We start from the raw sequence: 27,511 nt of genomic DNA, 5'->3' as shown, positions 1-27,511 counted from the left end.
CTCCTGGTCTTCTGCACCCACCTATGTATGTCCACCCGTCTGCTCGTAGCCCACTGCCATCGAGTCAATTCCACTGCCATCAAGTCAATTTTGACTCACAGCGGACCCTACAGGACAGAGTAGAAGTGCCCCATGCAGTTTCCAAGGAGCAGTGGGTGGATTCGAACTGCCGATCTTTTTGGTTAGCAGTGGAGCTCGTAACCACTTCGCCATCAGGGCTCCAGTCTATTCACGGTCCTCCCTGAATGATGCCTATAAATCAGATCCCGCCATGTTGCTGCTTAAACCCTTCCAGTATCTTTCTGCTGCCCACAGAATCACACCTGAAGTGACTGCCCCAAACAGCTGCCGTTAAGTCAACTCCAACTTACGGCGACCCTGTGTGTTGCCGAGCAGAACTGTGCTCCATAGGGTCTCTCATAGCTGTGTGATCTTTTGGAAGCAGGTCGCCAGGTTTTCCCGAGTGGGTTCGAACTGCCAACCTTTCGGTTAGTAGCCAAGTGCTTAACTGTCTGCACCACCCAGAGACATTACAAAGCATCTACAGGGCCTGAAAGTCTTGCACACTCTGGTCCCTGCCCCCCGCCCCCACCCTCACCTCCCTGAGCCCATCTGACACCAGAGCCCGAGCCCTCTCCACAACGTCCTTGCCTCTGCACAGACTGCCACCCTGGAAGAAACCAAGCAGGAGCCGCTGACCGGGGCAGTAACAGTCCACGGGCATCTTCTAAGGGGTGAGGGATTTGGTAGACAGCGAAAAGTACTTGTGCCCTAATACTCGGCTAGCAAATCTGAAAAGGGGTAGACGGTCCATTCTGAAAAAGCAGTTATTTTATTTATTCTTTCTCAGGGTATTAGGCAAAGTTCTGGAACCAGAGAATTATTAAAGCTGGAAGGGCAGCTACAGGTCCTGAAAGCCAACCTCATTGTGGTTTTGATGAAAACAGTGAGGCCCAAAGAGGTGAAATGGCTTGTCCAAGGTCACCAGGGCAAGTGTGGGGCCTGATTCATTCATTTAAGCTGATTGGATTCTGTGGCCTTCACTGAGCAGTCCAGCAGTCGCCATGACCTCACCTGCCCTCTGGCCAGGGTTTACTTATTGCCACGAACGAGAACTCCACTGGCTCCCTCGGTTGTGGAATGGCCTGGGCTCCATGAAGGTCATATGCTGCCACCCTGGGTGCTAAATCTACTGCCAGCCCTGTAGGTTTCAAGAGGAGAGGCCCCTCCTGCCCTTTCCAGGTGTGCACTCCTGGTCACTGGGGGAAACTGAGGCCCCACTTACCCAGAAGTAGTCGCAGTAGCTCCACTCGGTTGGTTTTAGCAGCTGCTGCTCTGGCATCGTGTCTGGGTGAGGGAACGTCACACAGTTTATCTGCAAGGCATGGACACGAGAGAAAATGGCCTCATTTATGGTTGGGAGAAGCTGGGAAGACGTTGGCCGAGGAGACGCAACAGTCCTAAGGGTCCTTTCTTTGGAACCAGCCTGATAAAACATGTGCAGGGATCTACCTCAGACAAATCAGCCGCCAAAAACCCTGTGGAGCACAGTTCTACTCTGACACACGTGGGGTTGCCATGACTCGGAATCCACTCGACGGCAACTGTTTTGTTAATTGATTAAAGGTTTAAAATAAAAATAACAAGAATGATACCATGTAAGGCAAACGAACTCATAGGCCAGCTGCATCAGGCCATGAACCTCCAGCTCACCATCTCTGGTTTCAGAGATTGACAGCAGCTGGAAGTAAACTTAGGTCCCCACCAGCCCCAAGGCTGCCAGGGACCCAGGCCTCACTTGCAGTGCCTGGAGGAGACCACAGGAGAAGTCCTAGTCAAAGAAAAGACCCCCCTCTCTGATACTGACACCTGGATGAAGTAAGGGCAGAGGTTTCCACTGACTTAGATGGAAGTATGACACTGCAGGAAGGACCAGGGGCAGGGAGGACCCAGAGCACCCTGGAGATGAGCAACCGAATTCTGCCAAGGTCAAAGTAGAAGCTGAGGGATTCTCTACGGTGGGGAGTTTTCTCCCGACGCTATGTCTGCAGCCACCCAAGGTGACACTGGCCTGCAGACTGGTTGGAGGGGAGGACCAACTTCTCAACACCCAGGGTTAGGGATTGAACTGTGTTCTCCAGAAAGATTATGCTGAACTCCTAACATCTATAACCTGTGAATGTGACCTTGTTTGGAAATAGGGTTTTTGAAGATGTTACCAGTTAAATTAACATGAGGTTATACCGGAACACTGTGGTGGGTCCTGATCCAATCCGAGTGAGCGGTGTCCTTGTGAAAGAGGAGAACAGACACGGAGACAGAGGAAGGACAGCCATGCGAAGATGTATCTATAAGTCAAGGAACACCTGGGGCTACCACAAGTTGGGAGAGACAAGGAAGAATGTTTCCTTAGAGTCTTTGGAGGGAGCGTGACCCAGCTAACACATTGGTGTGGACTTATTGTGAGACCATAAAATTCTGTTCTTATAAGCCACTGGTGTGTGGCATTTTGTTATGGCAGCCCTAGGAATTCATAGAGGCAGCATCAGGAAACGGTCTCCCCAAGTCCTGATTTTAGGCTGACTCCCAAGCTGGACTCAGAGGTGGGTCTCCATTGAGAGATTCAACAGCCCAATGTCTTCTAGAGTGTCCATCTTTTACCTTCTTCCTTCTTCCTCTTCTTCCCCTGCACTGCTCCCAGGCTTGCCCTCTCCTTGGGGGAAATACTGTCCCAGCAAAGAAGAGCTTTAGGCTCCAAGGAGGACGCTTAGCCATAGGAGCGTCAGGAAGACAGAGGCAAGTAAGTCAAGATGAGTAGCCCCCAGAGGAGGAAGCTGCTGCCCACCCCAGGCACCTCCATGAAGACAGACTAAGGTAAAGTGGTACCGGGGCAGCTCCCCCAACACACACATCCTGGCCAGCTTCAAGCCTACCCATCTGAGAGGCCTGCAGGCAGGTGAGACTACTCCCAAGTGCCACTTAGCCCCTCTATTTGTTCTCAGCCACTGGTTCTCAAACCTGAGTGCACACCAGTCACCTGGAGGTCTTGTCAAAAGGTTCCTGGGCCCCAACCCCTCTCTAAAATGTCACAAAACGAAGATGTCACTTTGAGGACTAAGCTGCACCTGACCCAAGCTGTGGTATTTTCAATTGCCTTATATGCATGCGAAAGCTGGACAATGAATAAAAAGGAAGACTAAAAAAGAATTGATGCTTTTGAATTACAATGTTGGTGAAGAATATTGAATATATGAACAAACAAATCTGTTTCGGAGGAAGTACAGCCAGGGTGTTCCTTAGACATGAGGACGGTGAGACTTCATCTCACGCGCTCTGGACATGTTATCAGGAGGGACCAGTACCTGGAAAAGGACATCATGCTTGGTAGAGAGTCAACAAAAAAGAGGAAGACCCTCAACCAGATGGATTGACACAGTGGCTGCAACAATGAGCTCAAACGTAGCAACGGTTGTGAGGAGGGCACAGGACTGGGCAGTTTTCATTCTGTTGTACACAGACTCATAGTGAGCCCGAATCAACTTGGCAGCACCTAACAACAATCCCTGAGCCGTGGTGGCACAGTGGTTAAGTACTCAGCTGCTAACCAAAAGGTGGGTCATCTGAATCCACCAGCTGCTCAGCTGGAGAAAGATATGGCAGTCTGTTTCTGTGAACATTACAGCTTGGAAACCCTGTGGGGCAGTTCTACTCTGTCCTCTGTGCTATAAGTCAGTATCGACCCTACAGCAGTGGGTAACAATCCCCAGAGTATCTGATTCAGCACATCTGGGCAGGGCCTGAGAATCTGCATTTCTAACAAGTTCCCAGGTGGTCCTGAGGGTCCTGGGACCACACCTGAGAACGAGTGTTGACATTCACACATGAGGGAGCCGGTGCACCCCCTGAGGAAGGCCTTGTGCCCCCATGTGGAGACATAAAGATGAACAGGCAGGACTTTGCCCTCAAGGCACCACATGACATGCTTTCTGCCTCCTAAGGAGAGGCGTGCTTTGAGGACTAGACGGGTCAGGGGTCTAGGAGGTAAAGGGTTGGCAAACAGCCCCATAACGGCCACTGAGCAGATCTGGCTGGAGGAGGAGGATTAAGGCAGGGGACAGGGAGGACAAGGACAGTTCCTCTCACTGCTTCTATCACTGAGGACAGCAGCCCCCAGGTAGACTGGCCAGGGGCCCATGGGCTGTCATCCCATTTGTTCTGGAAGGGGTTTCTCTCAGCTATCCCACAGGGGTGTCCCTGAATCTTCACAGAGCCCTGCACCCCTGGTGGGTGGCCTGGTGGGCACCTCGCTAACCTCGTGGGAGGCAGTTGAAATAAGGGGGTCCCCTGCCAGAGCCCCTACTCAGGTACCCTGCCAAGGGCTTTGTATGCATTCCCATGTCACCCTTCCAGGAATCTCACTGACTGGGTAATACTACCTCACTTTGCATGAGGAAACTGAGGTACAGAGAAGTGAAGTATCTGAGTCCAGGTCTGGTGGACCACAGAGCTCAAGCCCTCAGCCACGAAGCTGCTCAGTAGACCAGCTGCCCGTCTGCTCTCTGTTCAGAACATCTGCTGAATGAGCTGCACTAGGCTAGACCCTCCCAGCCCTTTGTACACACACAACTGTTAACCATACGACTCCTCGAGATTGTTTCTTTAACATGTCTCTTACTTGCCAGACAGCTTCAAGAGAGGAGGAGGGCTGTTTGTCTCTATTGTTCCCAGGACCTGGGACAGCCCGGGCATGTAACAGGTGCTCAATATTTTTTGGGGGGAAATGCCTGCACGCTAGAGATACAAGAGGCAGTCTCCCCTCCCTGATGTTACAGCCCAGTGAGGAAGGCAGAGAGTCAGTAAGTAATGACAACCTCTGGGATGAACCTAGCAGTGGGGTCAGCTTGGGATGCTGAGGGCAGGGGAGGGGGAGTGAGTCAGACAGGGAATGTCAGACAGAGTGATGTCCAGGTGACAAATAAGAGCAGGGCCTGGGCAGACATGGGGTGCAGAGAGGAAAGGAGTGTGGCAGAAAGAAAATGGGCCTAGGGTCTGAGGATCCGCACCATGGTTCAAACTGGTTGGGGCTCAGAGTCAGGAAGGGGCAAAAATGAGGATAAAGAGGGCCTTGCAGGCCATGCCCGAGGGTCTGAAAGCAGGAGGGGCCACGGGTGTGCTTTGTCAGGAGGATGTCACAGTCAGGGTGCCATCCAGAGTGCACATTCCCACTGCAGGGTAAAGGACACACTGGAGGGAGAATGCTGACTGTGGGAACCAGGGAGAAGGCCCCACAGTGACCTGGGGGACTGGCTTGGGCTGGCATATGAAGATGGGATGAACAGAAGAATGGAGCCCCTGAGTGGTGCAAATGGCGTGCTGTGTCGCTAACCGAAGGCTCAAGTCCACCCAGAGGCACTCTGGGAGAAAGGCCTGGTGGCCTGGTGATCTACTTCCAAAAGCTCGGCCATTGCGAACCCCATGGAGCGCAGTCCTGCTCGGACACACCTGGGGGCTTCATGAGTCAGGCTGACTTGATGGCAACTCTGTTTGTTTGTTTAAGTAGAAGAACAAGGGGATATCTGGCAGACCAGCTTAGCGACACCACCACGCTAACTCAGTGGTTCTCAGGCAGGGGTGATTTTGCCCCTGAGGGGACATTTGGTGATGTCTGACGGCATTTTTGGTTGTCACAAATGGTGACAACAAATGGGGTAGTGGTGCTACCCTCATGGTGGCAGGTAGCAGGGAGGGATGCTGATAAAGGTCTTAGACTGCACGGCTCAGCCCGCCAAAGCATTAGCCAACCTGCCACAGTGCCGAGGTTGAGAAACCCTGGCTTAACCGGACTGGGTGGAGAGGAGTACTCCGTCCCCTGAGACAGTAAACATGAGAGAAGAGCAGTCACTTCCGGGGAGAGGCAGGAGGAGGCAGTGGAGGGGGACGGTGAGCGCACTGGGGCGTGTTGATGTCCAGTGAGCAATCGTAGCCGAAAGGTTTATTTGCAAACCTGCAGTCCCTGGGTAGTGCAAATAGTTAACATGCTGGGCTGCTAATTGAAAGTTTGAAGGTTTGAGTCCACCCAGCGGTGCCTCAGGAGAAGGGCCTGGTGATCTGCTTCTGACGAATCAGCCACTGAGAACCCTAGGGAGCACGGTTCTTCTTCGACACACGGGTGAGAGTCGACTCCATGGCAACTGGGTTTTAGTGCAAACTCACACAGAGAGGAAGAAACTGAGGCACAGAGAAGTCAAGTCTCTCGGCCACTACCATGCAGCTAGCTAAAAGGTGCCAGAGAAGGGCCCAGATGCCAGCCGCCGAATTCCTGGACCACTAGTCCTACCAGGGTCTTGTCCCTCTATGATCTCCAGGCCTCAAAGGCAAGGCTGTGTGCCATTGGGTCAGAGGGGCTGGAAATGGAGAGGCCGCCCTGGGAGGAACACAGGCTCCATCCAGCAGGGCTCCAACGTCCAGGGAGGGAAGAGAAGGAAGGAGAGGCCTTGCCCCCGAAGAACCTCCATGTGTGGACTTCTATCCCTTCTGGGTGACATTTTTCACGCAGTTAATACCAGGGTCCAGCTGCACCTCTAGGAACTACCTGTCCTCCTCCCAAGACCTCCTGGTCGGCAAGCAGGGTCGTCCCAAGGAGCCACTTCCTGCTCCAATAATAGCTAATGATGCCAACATCTCTTTGTACAGTACCTACTGTATGCTGGCCACTGTTCTGTTTCATGTGTAAGAACTCATTTAGCCCTCACAACTACCCTATAAGATGGGTGCTGTTATTATCTCCATTTTACAGACAAGGAAACCGAGACACAGAAAGTTAAATAACCTATGCAAGGTCACACAGCTGGGAACGGTGGAGTCAGGGTTTGAACCCAGGCAGCTGGGTCTAGTTCTTACCCTACACCACACAACCTTTCCTACATGCTGAGGCACAGATATGCAAGCCCCTCCCCCCACTGTTTTCAGGGGATCCAGTAGGAACGGGTGTTGAATGAGGGGCTTGAGGGGAGCTGTGCCCCATAACGTGTGCTGTCTGGGGACGGCTCTATAGGGTGTCCCCAGAGCCATCCAGCCCTCACTTTCCTCGACATCACCATCCGCAACAGCTGCATCTCCTCTCTCACTTGACTGTTCTCTCCCGCCCCCAGATAAGTGGGCAACTCCTTGCTGACCACCCCCTGCCCCCCCATGACTGCTGGTACCCACTGTGCCACTGCAGGCCCATACAGGGCCGCCCTGCACAGGGACAGCCAGAACCACAAGGGCTGCTGCCCCCAGAACAACTCTGAGGTCCCAGGGAGCAGCAGCCCCAGTTAAGGTCCCTGGGCAGGGCACGAGAGCATCCAAGCGCAGCCCACCCAGGGCGTCTGCTGTCGGGGGGCCTGAGGTCCAGCCCCCACTGCCACCCAGCACAGAGGCTGACTAAGGGGGTTGGCTGCAGCCTCTTGCCAGCCCACCAGACCAGCCTGCTCACAGCACAGAGGAAAATGCAGTTTGGCAGCCAAGGGTTCATGCCAACCAGGTCCTGAATTTTCTCCTGGAGGGAAGCTGATCTGGGAGAATGGGGGAGAGGAAGAAGCCAGAGCTGAGGCTCCGTGGAAGAGGAAAGAAATGACACCAAGGCTCATCTTCAGCCCACTAGCTGTCAGCCAGGGTCCTGAGCCCCAGACAGGCCACGGTGGGAAGCCAAGCCTCAGGATCACACACACACGTACATGCACACACACAAACCCATTGCCCTCGAGTCGACTGTGACTCACAGCGACCCTATAGGACAGAGAAGAACTGCCCCCTAGGGTTTCCAAGGCTCTAATCCGAAGCAGACTGCCACATCTTTCTCCCAGCGAGCAGCTGGTGCGTTTGAACCACTAGCCTTTCAGTTAGCAGCTGAGAGCTTTAACCACTGTGCCACCAGGGCTTCTGTGAAGATCACAAGAGTTTCCCAATTCCTCTTTCCAGGAAAGGAGTGTCATTTGTCATTTCTCCTCAAGTCCCTTAGATTCAGATGTATCACATTTGTGCCACAGGCTGCATGCTGCTACTACACACTCCCAGTCAAGCAGCCCTGCCCAGCTGCCAGCCCAGAACGCCGTGAGGCTGAGGCTCTGCCCGCAGCCCCCTGCTGTCGGGCAGTGGCATCCCCTTCAGGGCCTAGCTTTGGGCGGGGTGGAGGGTGGGGAGATGGAGTGCGCTGTAAGGAGCCAGGGCTTTAGATCAAGCTCAGTCATTGCTCCAAGACCCAGACACAGGCCTGAATGCACCATCCTTTGTGGCGAGGACTTGAAATTTCTGCTCCATGGAAGCAGACAGGGTAGAAGTTGCTCACCCCATCCCCATAAGCCAAGGAGATGGATGCTGGTGTCCCAGCCTCCTGGGAGCAGAGCTGTCCTTCCTGCCTTCCTCTGAGCATCTCCTCCTGGGAAGGGAAGCGAGCTGGAGCCCTGAGCTCTGGAGGATAAGCACCCAGAGGGAGGCCTTGGTACCGGGAAGCCAGTGCTCTGTGGAAGGAAACGGTAAGAGCGGTGGTATAGAAGTTTTCAGCTCTGCTAGCTGGTGAGGAAGCTGGCCTCTAGCCTAGAGAAGTGTGGGTGCAGGAGCCAGGTGGGGAGCTGGGAAGCACCTTGGCTCAGACCCAGGTTCCAGGCCTGGGTTCTGTTCCTCATTTGCTCTGTGACCTTTAACAAGTGCCTCCCTGCACAGCCTCCCCACCAAAAATTCTCCAGGGCCTTTCTTGTACCCTCAAAACCTGAGTGTTTATCTAAAATGCCCAGGGGTGTTGGTTAAAATGCAGATTTCCAGGCCTGACCCCAGACAGACTAACTGTAGGTCTGGGGTTACCAGCTGCCGCTAAGCCAACTCGGACTCATGGCAACCCTGTGTTTGTTAGAGAAGAAACGTGCTCTGGAGGACTTCTGATGGCTGACTTTTCAGAAGTAGGCTGCCAGGCCTTTCTTCTGAGGTACCTCTGTAAAGACTCAAACCTCCACCTTTATGTTAGCAGCTTAGTGTGTTAACTATACGCACCACGAGGGACTCTAGGTCTCTTCCAGGAATCTGCATTTTAAGCAAGTGTTCTGGAGGCTTCAGATGCCAACTACACTTTGCAGACTACCCCGTGAGATGCGCTGATTTAGACTGTCAACATGAAGAAAGAGGGAATTACAGCCAGAGGTAAGGCAGAAGGGGGCAGGGGTGCAGGCTTGAGGAGCACCATACCCAGTCCACCTGGACAAAGCCCGAGGCACAGGCTGAAGGACAGGGCTTAGCAGAGGACTCATCCCACTCTGCAGCCCGGGCGATATCATGAAAGACACACACACTCTGCTTTTAGCTTTTTGTTTCTCCTTTTTTCTCTTTTCTGGTACAATTCTAGTATTTTCCCTTTCTTACTTTCTCCTCCTCTTCTCTGACTTCAGGGAACTTCTGTGGAGCTCCCGCTTTGCCCCAGCACTCTGGGGTGATCTGCGGCAATGTGACAACGGGCACTGCCCTCTGGGCCCATCCATCAGCTCCGCCAGTGCCAAGGATTCATGTCTGAGCAGGTTGAGCCACTCTGCCCGGCCCTCGGGAGCAACCTGCACTGGCCCCGGGGAGACAGGGGAAGGTGAGAGGGGCCAACGACCCAAGGAACTGGATCAGGCATGCTCCAGAGACAGCACTGCTGGCGGGCAAGAGCACAGGTTTTTTCTTTTTTTTTTTTTAATTTTTATTGTGCTTTAAGTAAAAGTTTATCAAGTCAGTCTCTCATACAAAAATTTATACATGCCTTGCTATATACTCCCAGTTGCTCTCCCCCTAATGAGATAGCACACTCCTTCTCTCCATCCTGTATTTCCTGTGTCCATTCAGCCAGCTTCTGACCCCCTCTGCCTTCTCACCTCCCCTCCAGACAGGAGCTGCCCACATAGTCTCATGTGTCTATTCAATCCAAGAAGTTCACTCCTCATCAGTATCATTTTCTATCCTATAAAAAAAATTCCATGCCAATCCCTGTCTGAAGAGTTGGCTTTGGGAATGGTTCCTGTCTTGGGCTAACCCCATGACCTCGGGATCCTTCTAGTCTCAGTTGGACCATTAAGCCTGGTCTTTTTACGAGAATTTGAGGTCTGCACCCCACTGCTCTCCTGCTCCCTCAGGGGATTCTCTGTGGTGTTCCCTATCAGGGCAGTCATCTGTTGTAGCTGGGCACTGTCTAGCTCTGCGGGTCTCAGGCTGATGTAGTCTCTGGTTTATGTGGCCCTTTCTCTCAGGCTCATAATTACCGTGTGTCTTTGGCGGTCTTCATTTTCCTTTGCTCCAGGTGGGTTGAGACCAACTGATAAGAGCAGAGGTTTTGAATCCTGACGCTTCCCTGCTGTGTGACCTTCCGTGAGTGACCACTCTGTCTCCTCAGGGTGGGGTGACACTAGCGGGTATCGAATGCTTACTCTGTGCCAGGAACTATCCCCACGGCTTTACCCTTATGGCCTCATTCAGCCCTTGGCCAAGCCAGGTGCTGTGGAGTCCGACTCATGGCGACCCCATGTGTGTCAGAGGAGAACTGTGCTCCGTAGGGTTTTCAATGGCTGATTTTTCAGAAGCAGATTGCCAGGCCTTTCTCCTGAGGCATCTCTGGGCGGACTTGAATCGCCAGCCTTTCGGCTAGTAGCCAAGTGCATTAACCAGCTACATCTTGCAGGGACTCCCATTTAGTCCCTACACCACCACTGTAACACAGACACCCATGATGTCCCCATTTTACAGATGTGCACACTGAGAAACCAGGAGGTTAAGGAACCCACCCCCGGTTGTACACTGGTCAGTGTGTCACTAACACTGTGGTATCAGGGTCCAGGTTCGCCATGACCACACCAAGTTGCTGCTACTACCTACACCTCAAACAGCTAGTGCAGAAGTAAGCGAGCCACTCGGAACACCGCTCGTGCCGAGTGGCAGCGACTTATCATTGCCGTCGTCGCTTGTCTGACCCTCTCTTTCCTCCACAGCAGGATTTTAAGCCTGTGAGGAAAGGGGACCCACGCTTGGTACAAACTCTGTGGAGGGAGGTAGTCAGAAAGGCTGAGCATGCTGACGGAATTCCCATTTCCAGCAATCCCGTACCAGGTGCCTTCAAGTCAGTTCCAACTCATGGGAAACCCCATGTGGGTCAGAGTAGAACTGCGCTCCATCTGGTTCCAAGGGCTGATTTCTTGGAAGTGGATCACCTGGCCTTCCTACTGAGGTGCCTCTGGGTGGACTTAGACCACTAACCTTTCAGGCAGCAGCTGAGCTGTGACCTGTTTACACCACCCAGAGACTCTGCGCTCTCCCATAAAAAAAAAAAATTATTTTTTTTTTTTTACTTGGGTCAAAACACTGAAGCCAGGACCCTACTTCTCAAGTCGCCATGTCCTTGGCTGTGTGAGCGACTGTACGACTCATTTCCCCAAGTTGAGGGTCACTGACATCCTGCTCCCACTCTCCTCCCCCTACTTTACCCTGAACACAGGGCTGATGGGCAGGGGGCTGGGAGAAGCCTCCTGAGACTCTAAAAGCCCTCCACCTCCACACAGGGATTTGGCGGGCTTCTGGAATAGTCCCGGGAGGGAGGCGGGTTGGCCACTCTGGGGGAAAGCTGCCTGCTTCCACTCACAACTCCCAGGAGCTCTATTCTTAGGGTGTTTCTCTTTCTTCTAACTTTGCCATCTCTAGAAGTTTCCCTGCACAAAAGCAACCCCGCTGGCTGTAATTTACACATCACATCACTTGCTAGAGCAGAATCCACCCCCTCCAGGCCACCCTTGCACGAGTGCCTTCCCCTCCCGCCCAGAAAAATGGCTTCTGCAGGATGCCAGCCACCACCCTCCCAGTCAACCACCAGAGAGAAGTGACACGAGAGCCAGAAAGGACTTCAGCAAAATTCCAGCTTTGGAACTTCGCGGTTTCCAGGTTGGGCACGGCTCTGCCATCTGCATCACCACGTCACCATGGCAACAGCCCAGCCGTGCAGAATGCCCCCAGGATGCCGCCCGACCTGTGAGCATCCACGGACCCGCTTACCGTGATGGTGCTTTCCTTGCTCTGTTTCTTGCCTGGTGACGAGGATCCCAGGTTCTGGGGAGAGAGGCAAGAAGCATCACCAAAGCTGTTCTCCATACTGGCCTTTTTTTTTTTTTTTTTTTTTAATTCGGGCTCCCTAAGTGAGGGTGCTGGGGAAGTTTGGGGATGCTCTGCCTGCCATTAACTCCTAAGTCACCATATTCTGGGAGGGGGCAGGAGGGACGATCCCTGGCCCTGCTCCCGCGCCAGCTCTCAGGGTGCAGGCGACTTGGAGGAAGCCTCCAGCACAGGCTCTGATAATTGCTCCAAACCAGGTCTCCCCTCCTCTTCTCATAGCTGTGATTTGGAGAGTTAACCCCTCAGCTGCCCTCTGCTGGCAAACTGTTCGGTGAGATGCTTGATGCCTGAACCTGCGGAACCCACCGGGGAGTAGAGGGTTAAAACAGCTGGTAGGCCACCACCTTCCATGACATCTTATTCCGAAACCCCAGGGTCCAAAATATCATACCCCAAATACGTGCCCTGTACACTGGGCACACCATCACCTCTGTGAGCTGCCAGCTGCCTAGCCCCACCTTCCAGCCGAGCAAGCTGCTTTGCAGTTTTCGTTCAGTTTTTGGATTGCCTTTTTATGTCTTCCTGTTTTTGTTACCAGTAAGAAAACCAGAGCCCAAGCCCCTCTGAGCCCACAGGTCCTTAGTAGCTGGCCAGCATCCTCGGATTTCCTGGTAGGAAAATTAAGGGTTGCTAGCTGAAACACCACCACGTGCATTTTAAGAGCCTATTCCCCACAGATGATGGGCAATTCGGGCCGTGTTTGTTCCCCTCTTCACAATCACATGAAGGAGTCAAGACCAGAGCTCCCGGGCTGAACCTGTGATGTCCACTCCTGTCCTGAGCACCCCATGGGCTCAAAAGCAGCCTCACCCCCCAAAGGCACCGTGAGTGTCATACATTCTGATTTTTTTCTGAATAGCATGTAAGGAAGTGCCTGTCAGGACTTTGTAGATAAAGAACCACAAGAGGCACAGGGGGCTTCTCCAATAAGTCTGAAGGGACCCAGCAGCCTTCCCTCTTCAGACCAGCACAGCCCGGCCAGATAAGCACTGGCAGTGTGGGGTTGCCCCATCTCAGGAATCCAGCTGCTAACCAGGAAAAATAGGGACCTCGATCAAGCCCCTGCTTATGGCTTCCTTGGGGGCAGTGGTGGGTGGTTCAGTGGTACAAGTCCTGCCTTCCATGTGGGAGACCCAGGTTTGATTCCCAGCCGATGTATCCCATGGGCAGCTACCACCTGTCCGTCCGTCGGTGGAGGCTGTGTGTTGCTATGATGTTGACCAGGTGTCAGAGGAGATTCAAGACTAAAATGGACTAGGAAGAAAGGCCTGGCAATCTACTTCTGAAATCAGCCAGTGAAAACCCTATGGATCACAACAGTCTCATTTGTAACTGATCATGGGTTTTTTTTTTTTTTTTTATGGGATAGCACAGGACTGGGCAACATTTTGTTTGGGACCTGATGAGTTGGAGGCCAGTTTGATGGCAGCTAACAACAACTTTGTCTTCTTCATGTCTTTACTCCCACACAGGCCCCCTTTCGCTAGTAAGTAAAGTCAGCTGAAAAAAAAAAAAAAAAAGATAGCCACAGAATGTCCAGCTGAAAGGATCTTACAGACCACCCACGTCTAAGACAAGAAGACGAACTTACTAGCCTTGAGACCTTGGTCAAGTAATGTAACTTTTCCGAACTTCAGTTTCACCGCCTGTAACATGGATCATTACTATGGTCCTGAAGCTTCTGGGTGCACTGGGATTACCAAGGATCTTGCCCAGGACATTCCCAGTTCCACATCCCAGAGCTTCTGATGTGACAATTCTCAGGTGGGCCAGTGCCCCTGGTGCAGAGTTTGAAGACCTTACTTGGGAGACAAATCGATCTACATTCTCTTGTTTTATTGAGGCTTCCTCTAGTCACGGCAACTCCTCTAACAGGTGAAGAGACAACACCAAGTTTGTGGCCAACTACAGCTTCCATACACTTTTTTCATTAATCAACTCATTCAGCTTGCCCACCCTGTATCTGCCCAAGATAGCAATTCAGCCCCAGAAAAACCAAAACCAAACGCATTGCTGTCGAGTCGACTCCGACTCACAGTTACCCTGTAGGACAGAGCAGAACTGCCCCACAGGTTTCAAGAAGTAGCTGGTGGATTCAGACTGCCAACCTTTCAGCTAGCAGCGGAATGCTTAACCACAGCGCCACCAGGGCTCCTTCTGCCCCAGAGCACTTGCCAAAATTGGGCTGCCTGGGGAGGAAGGCAGACAGAGACAGCATGGCAGAAGCCCAGGGGCCAGTCACCAAGGAGAAGATATGGCACAGACCTCCATACAGAGGCTCCTTCACGCAGAGGCACTGGCCTGGCAAATGCATGCCCGGGAGAGGGAAAGACGACTTCACGATGGATTCTGCAGCTTTCAGAAGTCTCCCTGTTGTGGACGTACTTGGCAGCACTATCTGTGTCCCTATTCCAGCTGAGCAGGGTGGACAACAGTGGCTGAGGGCCCCAGCAGCTTTGGCAACAGCCTTCCTGTCTATATATTGATGTCGATGATAATGTGATGAGGATAGGCAGGAGGAAGATAACAAGAGAGGACGCATTGCAAGAGCTACTGTTCACTCGTTGTTAGTTAACGTGGAGTTGGTGCCGACTCATGGCGACTCCGCGAACAACAGAAAGAAATGTTGCCTGGTCCCGTGCCACCTTCGTGATTGCTTGAGTTCATTGTTGTGGCCACTGTATTTTGAGTGCCTTCCAAACTAGGGAGTTCATCTTCCACCACTCTACCAGACAATATTCTGTTATCATTTTTGGAAGTAGATTGCCAGGCCTTTCTTCTAGTCTGTCTTAGTCTGGAAGCTTCCAGGATTATAGCAACATGCAAGCCACCACAGTACAACAGACAGGCAGATGAGTGGTAGACTGTTTAATTACTGTTTGTTTATAGGCACCAGGCTGGCATTTGACATACTTAATCTTATTCAGTCCTCCGGGAAGTTAAGTGGCATCATCTCCATTTTACAGGTGATGAAACTGGGGCTTGCAGAAGGTAACTAATTTGTTCAGGGTCACGAGGCTAATAAACAGAGGAGTAGAAATCAGAGCCCAAACCTGTGTAACTCCTTCCTCCATCTCTCTACTTTGAACCTGGGACAGTATCTTGTTTTCCAGGTATCCTTTGCAGGGCAGCAAACAACAGAAAGACCCCCTTCGTCCACAAACATTTATATCAGGACCACCAGGAAGATACAAATCAAAAGCACAATGAACATCACTTATACCCAGTACCGTTAGGAGTTACCTGTTGCCGTCGAGTTGATTCCGACTCATAGCGACCCTACAGGACAGAGTAGAACCGCCCCATGGAGTTTCCAAGGAGTGCCTGGTGGATTCGAACTGCTGACCTTTTGGTTCGCAGCCGTAGCCCTTAACCACTATGCCACCAGGGTTTCCAAACCGTATACCCAGACGAATGATGATAATCAAAAAGACAGATAACAACAAGTGTTGGCGACGATGTAGAAAAATTGGAATCCTCATATAATGCTGGAATGTAAAATGGTGCAGGAGCTCTGGAAAACAGTCTCAAAGTTTCTCAAATTGTTAAACATATGGTTACCATGTGACCCAGCAATTCTACTCCTAGTTACATCTGAAAGAAATGCAAACATATGCCCACACAAAAATATGGACACAAATGTTCACAGCAACATTATAAAGGCTAAAAAGTGGAAACAACCCCAATGCCCATCAATGGATGAATGGATAAAATGTGGTATATCCATACAATGGATAAATTATTCAGCAACAAAAAAAGGAATGAAGTACCAATGCAGGCTACAGCATAAACCTTGACAATATTATGGTAAGTGAAAGACCAACAGCCATCTATACTACAGCAGCTTGCGTGCTGCTACGATCCTGGAACTAGGCCACCAGCATTTCAAACATCCAGTAGGGTCATCTATGGTGGACAGGTTTCAGCAGAGCCTGGTTTTTTGGTTTCCAGACTAAGACAGGCTGAGAAGAAAGGCCAGGTAGGTGATCTACTTCCAAAAATGAGCCAGTCGAAATGAGCCAATGAAGACAGCAGACTATTGTCCAATATACTGCTGGAAGATGAGCCCCCTAGGTGGGAAGGTACTCAAAATACACAGCGGCTGCAATATACTACACTCAAGCGTATCGACAGTCGTGAAGATGGCACAAGACTAAGCCACGTTTCGTTCTGTTGTACATGGAGTCGCCCTAAGTCAGAGCTGACTCTGCCGCAGTAACAAGTTAAAGAAGCCTGTCAAAAAATAAACACATATCAGATGAAGCCACTGAGATAAAATGTTCAGAATAGGCAAATCTATAGAGATAGAAGTTCTGATAGCACAGTGGTTACAATCTTGGCTGTTAATCAAAAGGTTGGCAGTTCAAATCCACCAGCCACTCCTTGGAAATCGTACGGGCAAGTTCTACCGTGCCCTGTAGAGTCGCTATGAGTTGGAATCGACTGGACGGCAATGTGTTTGGGTTTTTTGGCATTTTAAAGAGACAGAAAGTAGATTAGTGGCTGCCTAAGGCTTGGGGTGGAGGTCCTTTCTGGGGTGATAAAATATCCTAAAATTTACTGTGATGATGGTTGCACAACTTCGTGAATATACTGAAAACCACTGAATCATACACTTTAAAGGATGAATTACATGTGAAATGTAGCTCAGTAAAGTTGTTTTAAAACAAAGGGAGAGACTAAAGTGGCGTAGCAACCAATGTATCCATGTGTGAACCTTCAAAAGATTCTAGATTGGGGAGAAAAACAGCTACAAAACACATTTAGAGACAACTGGGAAATCTGAATATGTATTATATGTTAGACGGTATTAATGAATTGATTTTTTCTTAAGTATGACAATGGTATTGTGGTTCTGTCTTTCCTTTTAGTGATACCTTCTAAAATACAATCAAAGCAATATGTATGCCAGGAATTTAAGACTACCCAACGGGGAGCTAGGGGTAGGGGATGGGGATATAAATGAAACAAGATTGCCCAAATGCCGGTAATTGTCAAAGCTAGATGATAGCTTCACAGATTCCCTCTGGTACTGCAAAGGTTTGCAAGTGGCCGTAATAATTTCTTTTTTTAATTCTTTGCCTATGGTTCCAGAAAGTTTGTCTCCCCATTATCACGGATTGAATTATGTCCCCCCAAAATACTTGCCTACCTGGTTAGGCTGTGATTTCTAGTATTGTGTGACTGCCCACCATGTTGTTATCTAATACAATTTTCCTATGGGTTGTAAATCCCACTTCTACGATGTTAATCAGGCAGGATTAAAGGCAGTTATGTTTATGAGGAAGGAAGGACTCAATTTACAAGATTAGGTTGTGTGTTAAGCCAATCTCTTTTGAGATATAAAAGAGAAGCCAGCAGAGAGACAGGGGGACCTCATACCACCAAGAAACAAGAGCCAGGAGAAAAGCTCATCCTTTAGACACAGGATCCCTGCACTGAGAAGCTCCTAAACCTGGGGAAGATTGATGACAAGGACCTTTCCCCGCAAAACCGACACAGAGAGAAAGCTTTTCCTTGGAGCGGGCACCCTGAATTCGGACTTGTAGCTTCCTAGACTGAGAGAGAATAAACTTCTCTTTGTTAAAGCCATCCACTCGTGGTACTTCTGTTGTAGCAGCACTAGATAACTGACACCCACTACTCTTATACCTCCCTGGCCTGGTTTCCTGACCTTTCCTGGCCTCGGTTATGAGGGCCGACCAAGGTGGTGACACACGGGGGAAGGGCTTAGTAAACTGTAAAGGTTCATTTGGGGGTGACTCTGCGATCCTCCTCCTCACGCGTTCTCAATCCATGTCCTTGCCCTGCGAATAATCTTCTGGCAGCGGGGGATTCAGTTTGAAACCCCTTGATGGCTGCCCACTATGAGGACAAGAATCACTACTACAGGCCTATGCAGACTCCCCCAGCCCCGCCCTCCACCCTCCCTACACTCACTCATTTAACAAGCCACAGCCACACTGGGCCTCTCTGGGTTTCTGAAAACACCAGTCTCCTGTAAGTTGTTCCCTCTGTCTGGAATGCAGTTCCCTAACTTGTTTGTCAGGAGAAGCCCTTGATTATTCTTCCAGTCTTAGCTTAAGTATCTGTTCTTAAAGAGTCCACCCCTGACATCTCCACCGCCTTACCACCCCCAGATCCTCCTGGTATACACTCCTCTAGCCCCTATCAGTGCTGAAATCAGAGAACCAATTATCTCATGTCTTTCTCCCACATGAGATACAGACCTCTTTCAAGGCAGGCACTATATATGTGTCTGTGTCTCAGTGCCTGGCAAAGAAGAAGATGCTCAAGAGAACATGTGTTGATTAAATTCGGGGGAGAGGGAGGAAGGGTCACAAGTAAGTAAATGAGCTCTCAGCTTCTCAGCTCTTTCTCCACCTAAAACTCTGTTCTCCAACGGGTCCCTTAGATCCCCAAACCCTTAGTCCCATCCCCCCACCCCTCTACCCTTACCCCTCCTGTGTCCAAAGACAGTCTTCCTGGGGAAGTTCATAAAAGCCATACAAGCAGCCTCTTCACAAATTATGATCACAAAGGGGCCTGGGCACTTGTGGGCGGGCTCCCTAGCCTTCCCAGCACCTCTGCAGAGGTTAGAGGGGGCTCACGGCACCACAGCCCAGGCAGGAGGGGGGCAGGCCAGGACTTCGCTGCTGCAAAGGCTAGAAAGAGGCTCAGCCTTGAGCTGCATCCATCCCCCTGTCACTGAGTCGACACCAACTCATGGCACCCCCATGTGTGTCAGGATAGAACTATGCTCCACAGGGGTTTCAATGGCTGATTTTTCAGAAATAGATTGCCAGGCCTTTCTTCCAAGGTGCCTCTGGGTGACCTCCTAATCAATAGGTCCCAGTGGATCCAGTAACCAGGCTGCCCGCCCCAAGAATGCAGGTTTGAAAACCACCACCGGGTGGCACCACATCACCACCACCTGTTCCCATCCAGGTCCCCCAGGATGGGATGAGGAGGGGGCAGGCACCCTCAGGAACTGCTGGACATCCAGCCCTCTGCCTGGTTACTGGACACACTGGGCCCTAGTGATTACAGGTATGGTGGCACAGTGGTTAAGAGCTTGGCTGCTAGCCAAAAGGTCGGCAGTTCAAATCCACCAGCTGCTCCTCGGAACTCCTATGGGGCAGTTCTACTCTGTCCTATAGGGTTGCTATGAGTCAGAACCAACTTGACAGCAATGGGTTTTCTTTTTTTTTAATTGATTAGGAGATAGCCTCTGGGTGGTGCGAATGGTTAGGGTCCTCAGCTGCTAACCAAAAAGCCGGAGGTTCGAGTTCACCTGGCCCTCAGTCCTGCCTGTGACAGAGCACAGTGGGGACACGCCCTCAGTTTCCGTGAAGACTAGGCAGGGCAATGGGCCTGGATACCTCCCACGACATTCTGATTTTCCTGTATTTGCTCAGGGGGCGGATGGCAGAAAAAACCAACAGCGTGATGTGAGAGCCAGGATCTTCAGTTTGGCTTCTGCCACTGTGACCGGACAAGCTGCCTGAATCTCACATAGCACGTGTTCATTTGCTCCCTCATTCATTCATTCTTCATTCATTATAGTTATCATTAATTCTAACTGATGCCTAGGATGGTGTGAGCGCATACTACACACGCTGAAGAGGGGTGTATATACTTCGTGGATCATTGTTATTAGCACTTTTATAAATACCAAACCTTTATGACCCATTTCGATGTTTAGAGACCCAGGGTTTGGAGAACCAGGTCCACAGGTTCACAAAGTAGGAAAAAAGTCGTGGCTTTTTTATCCACGTTATCCTTTTACAGCCTAAGACAGTGGCTTCCACCTTACAATCCTGGGATCTGGCGAGCAAACATGAGCTTGCCCTCTCCACCGACCGCCTCATTTATTTTTGTGGCTGTGATAAGACCTCGAATCTTCAAAATGAGGAATATGCAATGCCCTGGGAGACCTTTCTTGAGCTGGCCTTCCCTGGGTCTCAACACCACTACCACCTTCTAACTGTTTTTTTTTTTCTAAATAACACTCTATCTTCTATAAAAGCAGAATGTGTTCATTTTAGGACATATGAAAAATGATGAAAATAAAAATTACCCACAATCTTCATCCAAGGTTTCTCTGCCTCAGCACTGTGGACATTTTGGGCCAGATGATCTTCTGCTGTGGGGAGCTGTCCTGGGCAGTGTGAGGCCTCTTCCCACTAATGCCAGTAGCACACCCTCCTCCTCCCCCCGCCGTGACAAACGAAAACGTCTTAAGACTTTGCCAAATGTCCTGCGGGGGTGGGGGTGAGGGAATCACTCCTGATTGAGAAACACAGTCTCGGACGGAGATGCTGTTGCTGGGTGCCGTCAAGTCAAGTTCGACTCACAGCGACCCCATGTGACAGAGGAGAACTGCCTCACTGGGTTTTCTAGGCTGTAATCTTCAATCTGCTCTAATGGAGCAGATTGCTAGGTCTTTCTACCGTGGAGCCACTAGGTGAGTTCGATTTGCCAGTCTTTGGCCTAGCAGCCGAGCACTTAACCACTGTACCACCAGGGCTCCTTTGGATGCAGACAGAAAACCAAGCCCGCTGCCATCGAGTCGATTCCGACTCACAGTGATCCTACAGGACAGAGTAGAACTGCCCCATAGGGTTTCCAAGAGTGGCTGGTGGATTTGAACTGCTGACCTTTTGGTTAGCAGCAGAGCTCTTAAACCACTGTGCCACCAGGGCTCCTTGGATGCAGACGGAACCACCATACATGTTTTGGTTTATATTCCCATCAGTTTTCCTCACATAGAGCTTTCTTCCCCCCAGGTAGGACTGACTATGTATTCAGTGTGTGCTCTGCTTTGCCTACTCAATATTATGTCATGAGAGTTTTCCCAAATCATGACATTTTCTTCAGAAGAATGCTTTTTACTGGCTGCGTAACATCCTCGGAGGGACAGGTGCTCAGTACCATAATCCATTTTATCCGTCCCTACTCCTGGACCATCAGGTTGAGCCAGGGCTGCAGTGCTAGAAACGATTCTGTGGTGAATGGCCTCACGCATGTATCAGAACCCCAAAACACATTCCATGGACAGATGCTGGAAGAGAAATTCCTGGGGCAAAGGTGTATGGCATGCACTGTCCAATCAGCTTCTCGGAAGGTTATACCAATAAACACTTGCTTTCAATGGTAACAACTTGAGAGTATTTCTGGTGGGGGAAAAAAACACCAATTTTGTTAGAGAAGAAGAATGATTTCGGGAGCCTTTCACTGTTGTGAAGCCACAGCAGAACTTAGGCTGATGTCTTCAGAAAATACTCCAGAGTCAGGTGGTGTCATGGACTGAATTATGTCCCCCCTAAACGTGTGTATCAATTTGGCTGGGCCATGATTCCCGGTATTGTGTGATTTTCCTATATGTTGTAAATCCTGCCTCTATGATATTAATGAGGGAGGATGGGCGGCAGTTGTGTTAGTGAGGCAGGACTCAATCTACAAGATTGGATTGTCTCTTGAGATACAAAAGAGAGAAGTGAGCGGAGAGACAGGGGGCCTTCATATCACTGAGAAAGCAGTGCCAGGGGAAGAGTACGTCGTTTGGACCCAGGATCCCTGCACAAAGAAAATCCTCGTCCAGGGGAAGATTGATGAGGCCTACAGAGAGAGAAAGCCTACTCCTGGAGCTGGCACCCTGAATTTGGACTTGTGGCCTACTTGACTGTGAGAGAATAAACTTCTCTTTGTTAAAGCCATCCACTTGTGCCATTTCTGTTATAGCAGCACTACGTGACTAAAACAGGTGGCATATAAGTTTCACTTGAAGCCGACTGTCAAGGGCTGTGCTGAGAAGGCCATTTGGGGCTTGGCAGGAAACAAACAGTGCCAGGACAGACCCAGGATGGGTGCCAGGCACGGGGGAAAGAGCCTGCGCACACAGGTTGGTTACCTATTGACTGTGCCCAGGCCCTCACTACTCACATCCTGGTCCCTAGCCCTGCAGATCTGCAACCCCTGGGAGCTTATTAGAGGCACAGAATCTCAGCATGTAGACCTCCTGAACCAGAATCTGCATTTTCACCAGTGGGCCGTGATTTATAATTCCACTGAATTTAAGAAGTCCTGGCCTACCCCCCCCCCAAAAAACCCCACTGCCATCGAGTTGATTCTGACTCATAGCGACCCTATAGGACAGAGTAGAACTGCCTGATAGTTTCCAAGGAGCGCCTGGCAGATTTTGAACTGCCGACCTCTTGGTTAGCAGCCGTAGCACTTAACCACTACGCTGCCAGCGTTTCCTCCTGGCCTACAGTGATGTCCGAATCCTTTTCCAGGGTCAGAACTCAACTCAAGCTCACTGCTCAGCCTCCTAGAGAACAACTCATTTATGGTTTCCTAAAAATAACACTCCTGCCTGCATTAAAGCTAAGTGTCACAATTCAGCCCCTTGCAGGGACGACTGAGTCTTTCTTCCACCGATGGCACGTAGCACCCACGATATAAGTAGCTCTTGTTAGCCTCAACATGATCAATCAAATCATCCTCACCACCATCCCTGGGGCCTGGTACTTCAATTCCTGGAAAGGGATGGTGGAGTTTGGAAGCTTCATCAAGAGCATCTTCTTGGTAATTTATGGTTACGTTAGAGAAGACCAGTCCTCAGTTTCTTAGATGCAGCTTAATGCAACTGGAAAAACCATGGGATGGGGCATCAAGCTCCCATCTGCCCCCCTGGGAATCATGTGAACCTGCACAAGTCACTTCGCTGGCCTGGCCTTCCGTCATTACCTCGCCAGTGACCCGGGGACAGTGCTTGCACCTACCTCACGCAGCTGCCTGAGTGGCCACTGACAGGATGAATGCAGAAGCAGTGAGGGAACCTTAAAACCTATCTCCATACCTTCTGTCTCTAAGCTAGCTTATCAAACGTGATAAAACATCTTACTAAATTCCACTCTGGGGAAAGCCTGGGCCAGGAGATGGCCTGGAGAAAAGGAAAATGGCCTGGTCCCACCCATGCTCTTCAAGTGGCGGGAAATCTAGACTGTTTATCAGGAATTTGGATGGCAGGACAGAATCTTCTGCCTTAACAACAATTACAATCCCATCACCATCTCCTACACCTCTCAAACCACCCTCAATTCTAGAAAACCAACAAGCCACCATCACCCCACCCTTCCCCTATCAGGGTTCACTGAAACAATGCAGATACACCAACCATCGTCTCCTGGGGCAGCGACGGGCTGTAGTCCTCTGGACCCTCATGAGTCCCTTGCCTTCAACGAGACCACTCTGGGCCTGCATAAATGGCCACCCTGCATCCCTGAAGGGAACCCCTTACCTGGGAATCACCGGCGGATTTTCGGAGACTCATGTGGGCAGTCTCTGGAGGGTGTGCTGGGGTCCCTGACATGTGGTATCCATTCACTGCGGGGACAGAAACACTGCTCAGATGCTCGCCACGGACAGGTACTTCCACCACTCCTGCAATTACAGCTCCCCCTCCCATCTTGCCCCCCAGTTCTCAGAGGTCTTGCATGGCTGGGACCATCTCTCAGGTTCTTAGTATTTGCAGAGCTGGAAATGGGTTGAATGTATTTTTCTCATCCCCAGCACCAATGACTACATTTCCGGGAAACCGGGTTTCTTCCTGAGCTCGGGAGTGAACGGAATGTGTTTAACAGGCGGCAAGGTCAATTAGTCCAGCTGCTGTCACTGGTACTGATCAAGGGTCCAGTCTCTAGATAGTCAGGTGGTCCCTTCACCACCTTCCCACAACCCTCCCCAGCTCTCTGAGGAGCATCTACACCCTCATAGCAGTGTGATGTGGGTAGAAAGGAAAGCGAAGTGAACTGGCTGATGTGAAATGTAGCTCTGCCAATTAACAGCCAGGTGATCATGTGCGGCTCATCTCTGAGTTATGGTTTGCCTAGTTAAAAAAAAAAAATCCAAAGCTCTAGAATTCTACCGCTACGACTTTACGTCTTCTGGGGGGCATTCTATCACTTGCCTGTCAGTTTGTCTTACTGTGGTGGCTCGTGTGTTGCTATGATGCTGGACAGGTTTCAGCAGAGCTTCCAGACTAAGGCTAGGAAGAAAGGCCTTGCTATCTACTTCCAAAGAGTAGCCAAAGCAAACCCTGTGGATCGCAACAGAATACTGTCCGATATAGTCCTAGAAGATGGGTCCCCTTGTTGGAAGACACTCAAAATACACAGTGGCTGCAACGATGGACCAGACAACATTTCATTCTGTTCTAAGTGGGGTCCCCATGAGTCAGAGCCAACTCGATGGCAACTAATAACAATAATAACAGAGCACGTTCACTCACGCTCCTACGTGTGCTGACAAACTGGCTCCGAGGGAGGAGGAAACAGCCCTTACCGGTAGCGTCTGTGAAGCATAAGTGCTCCCACCATGACCGACTTCAAGCCCCCCACACCATCTCATGCCCCTGACGTCACAGATTTATACTGGGGGCTGCACCATCCGAGCTCCAGAGTGGTGCTGCTCTCACATGGTCTCATGGATATAGTTACAAGAGCTTTGTTTTTACTTAGCTGCCATCAAGTCAGCCCCTGACTCACGGTGACCCATGCACGACAGAAGGAAACACTGCCTACTCCCGTGCTATCCCCACGATCAGGTCTATAGAAGAATCCTGATCAAAAGGGGGTTAAATGTAGAACAGAATTTCAAATTCTCATAGAATCCAGATTTCTGGAGCCACGGACGCTGGATGAACCTCTGAAAACTACTGCCCTGAGATAATCTTTAAACCTTAAACCAGAAATATCCCCTGAAATCTTAAAACCAAACAATAGTTTAGCTTAACTAGTAAAGAATGTCTTCCTTGAGCATGATGCTTTTTTTTAGGGTCTGTCTAAATGAGATCGAACTGACAACAGCAGCTTGGAATACAAGAACCTTAGGGGCAGTGAGTTTACACTAATGGGGGAGAAACAACTCAGGAAAGGAGGGTGAGAATGGTTGCACACACATATCAGGACAACAGAAAACCGGGTACTGAAGCCAGCTAGTGACTTGGGGAAGCAACAGAACATCGCATCGGCCATGCTGTGACCAGCTACAGTCCCTCACGCGGCTAGCCACACACTGGTAATGCCCGTACCAATGAGCCCTCCAACTTTAGAGGGGAGGTCAGGACTCCATTGGCAGGGAGAGCACAAAGAGGGCCTTAAGAGAACCTATTCATATTGGCATACACTATGCCAGAAAGGCATTAGACTGGTGATAAACACAACCCACAATGAAGGCATGACAGCTGACAAATTTTATTTATCAAGTAACAGTGCCGAAATGGATAAAACAGAAACACTGGAAAATCTAAAGGCAATGGTAGAAACCCTTAGTATAGTGATTATAGTCTGTGACTGATAGAACAGACACCAGGAAGGATTACAGAGGATCGGAATAATCTAATTTAAAGGGTGACTGAACCAGATGTATTAAATATCATACCCTACAAACAAAGATAACGCCTTTTGCCAAGAAGTCATGGAACATTACAAAAAATAAAAAAAGGTGGCCATATTTAAGACACAAATAAACTGTCAGTAAATTGCAAAAGGCATAAATAACACAGGCCACATTCTTCAACCAGAAAGCAACAGAAGTAGGTAATAATGAAAGAACAAATAAGGAAGGTCCCCATGCCCCCACCTGCCAAACACTTGGCAATTCAAGAAAATGCCCTCATAAATCATCTTGGGTCCCACAGAAATTTAAAACTGGAATTACACAATATTTAGAAAACGATTAGGAAGAACATATCAAAACAAATGGGATAAGGCCTGGATTATTCTTGAAGGAAAATCCATAGCCTTAATGATTTCATTACCAAACCTGAAAGAATAAAAATAAATGGACTAAACATTCCACTTATGAATTCGGAAAAAATAAAAATAAAAAAGGCCACTAAGATAAAAACCTAAGGAAAACAGGAGAGAGGACTCTAAACATGGCAGCAGAAATTAATGGGTTAGGAAACAGAATGACATTAGCAATGCAGAGCTGGTTCTGGTCTGTGTGTGTGCCCACACGTGTATGGGGCGGAGGAACAGGAATCCTGACAAGAAGAAGGCAGGTTAGCCAGTCTAATTTGACAAAGCAAGAGTAAACACAAATGCTCAGAACCAGGAATTAGAAAGAAAACATAACCACAACAGAGACTTTTTTCTTTAAATGCAAGAGCACATGATTTATAACTCTATGCTACTGAATGCAAAAACTTCCATGATATTAAAAATTATCAAAATGGTTGCAAGGCATACATAGGAAAAAAAAAAAAAAAGCTGCTGTCGAGTCAGCCTTGACTCATAGCGACCCCATGTGTGTCAGGGTAGAACTGTGCTCCGTAGGGTTTTCAATGGCTGATTTTTGGGAAGTAGATCAGCAGGCCTCTCTTTGAAGGCACCTCTGGGTGGACTCCAACCTCCAACCTGTTGGTTAGCAGCCGAGTGTGGTAACTGCACCATCCAGGGTGCAAAAATTATCTCCCGCAGAACGGCAATGGACCCAGATGGCTTTATGGGCAAATTTGTTTAAACTCTCAAGAAAGAGTTACCTAGACACAAACTATACTAGAGCACAGAAACAGGTGGTAAGTTTCTCACTTTACTTCACCAAGTCAACATTATCCTGATACTAAACTCTAACAAAGACAACAAAAAACTGAACCACTGTTCAGTTAGACTACAAAAATGAAACACATAAGTTCTCACCTGAGCACACCTTAGCTCAGAATCACTCTCTTTGATGACGCTGGGTCCCTACAGACCAAGGTCGTTTCCCAGATCCTTGGAGTCCCTGGGTGGTGTAAACAGTTAACACGCTCAGCTTCCAACCAAAAGGTTGAAGGCTCAAGACCAGCCAGAGGCTTCCTCTGAAGAAACACCTGGTAATCTATTTCCGAAAAGTTAGCCATTGAAAAGCCTATGGAGTACAGCTCTACTCTGACACACGCATGAGGTCGCCATGAGTTGGGGTTGACCCTACAGTAACTGAGTCTGAGGGCAGAGGCTGCCCTCCTGACCCCTGCTTACTCTGCTCTCCGGCTTCCCCGTCCAGCTTCCCTCAGGCTCATAGCCTGCTACTGGAAGCAGCCGGGAACTGTCCAATGGAAGGGCATTTTGCCCCTAATCCAATCCCTTGTTCTCACTTCAGTTCTGGTCTGTCAGCTGTTAGCTAATTACTGCTCATGTCAAAACAATTACCCAGAAAGAAAAAATTATTTTCCACTCAACCATTTCTCCCCACACAGCAGCTTCCTCTGACACCTAACTCCACCTTGCTGTGGCTCATGACAACACTCCCAGGCCTATTCAGAAGAGCTCTCCACAGAGCCATGGCTCCTAAGACCCCCTCG

General features: G+C 49.9%; 1 protein-coding gene across 6 annotated transcripts in view; it reads right to left on the bottom strand.

The window, feature by feature from the left end:
- GAS7 (growth arrest specific 7) overlaps positions 1-27,511 on the bottom strand; it is a 287,340-nt gene that overhangs the window by 31,618 nt on the left and 228,211 nt on the right. For all 6 annotated transcript variants that reach the window (XM_049861524.1, XM_049861525.1, XM_049861528.1 and 3 more), the window contains 3 exons: positions 23,465-23,550; positions 12,043-12,096; positions 1,286-1,375 (listed from right to left, as the gene is read on the bottom strand). In XM_049861524.1, the coding sequence (XP_049717481.1) occupies positions 1,286-1,375; positions 12,043-12,096; positions 23,465-23,550 (230 nt within the window). The remainder of the gene's footprint in view (positions 1-1,285; positions 1,376-12,042; positions 12,097-23,464; positions 23,551-27,511) is intronic.

Source organism: Elephas maximus, chromosome 19 (assembly GCF_024166365.1).
Source record: "Elephas maximus indicus isolate mEleMax1 chromosome 19, mEleMax1 primary haplotype, whole genome shotgun sequence".
NCBI classification, from domain to species: Eukaryota; Metazoa; Chordata; class Mammalia; order Proboscidea; family Elephantidae; genus Elephas; species Elephas maximus.
This window is presented reverse-complemented; position numbering and strand designations above follow the sequence as displayed.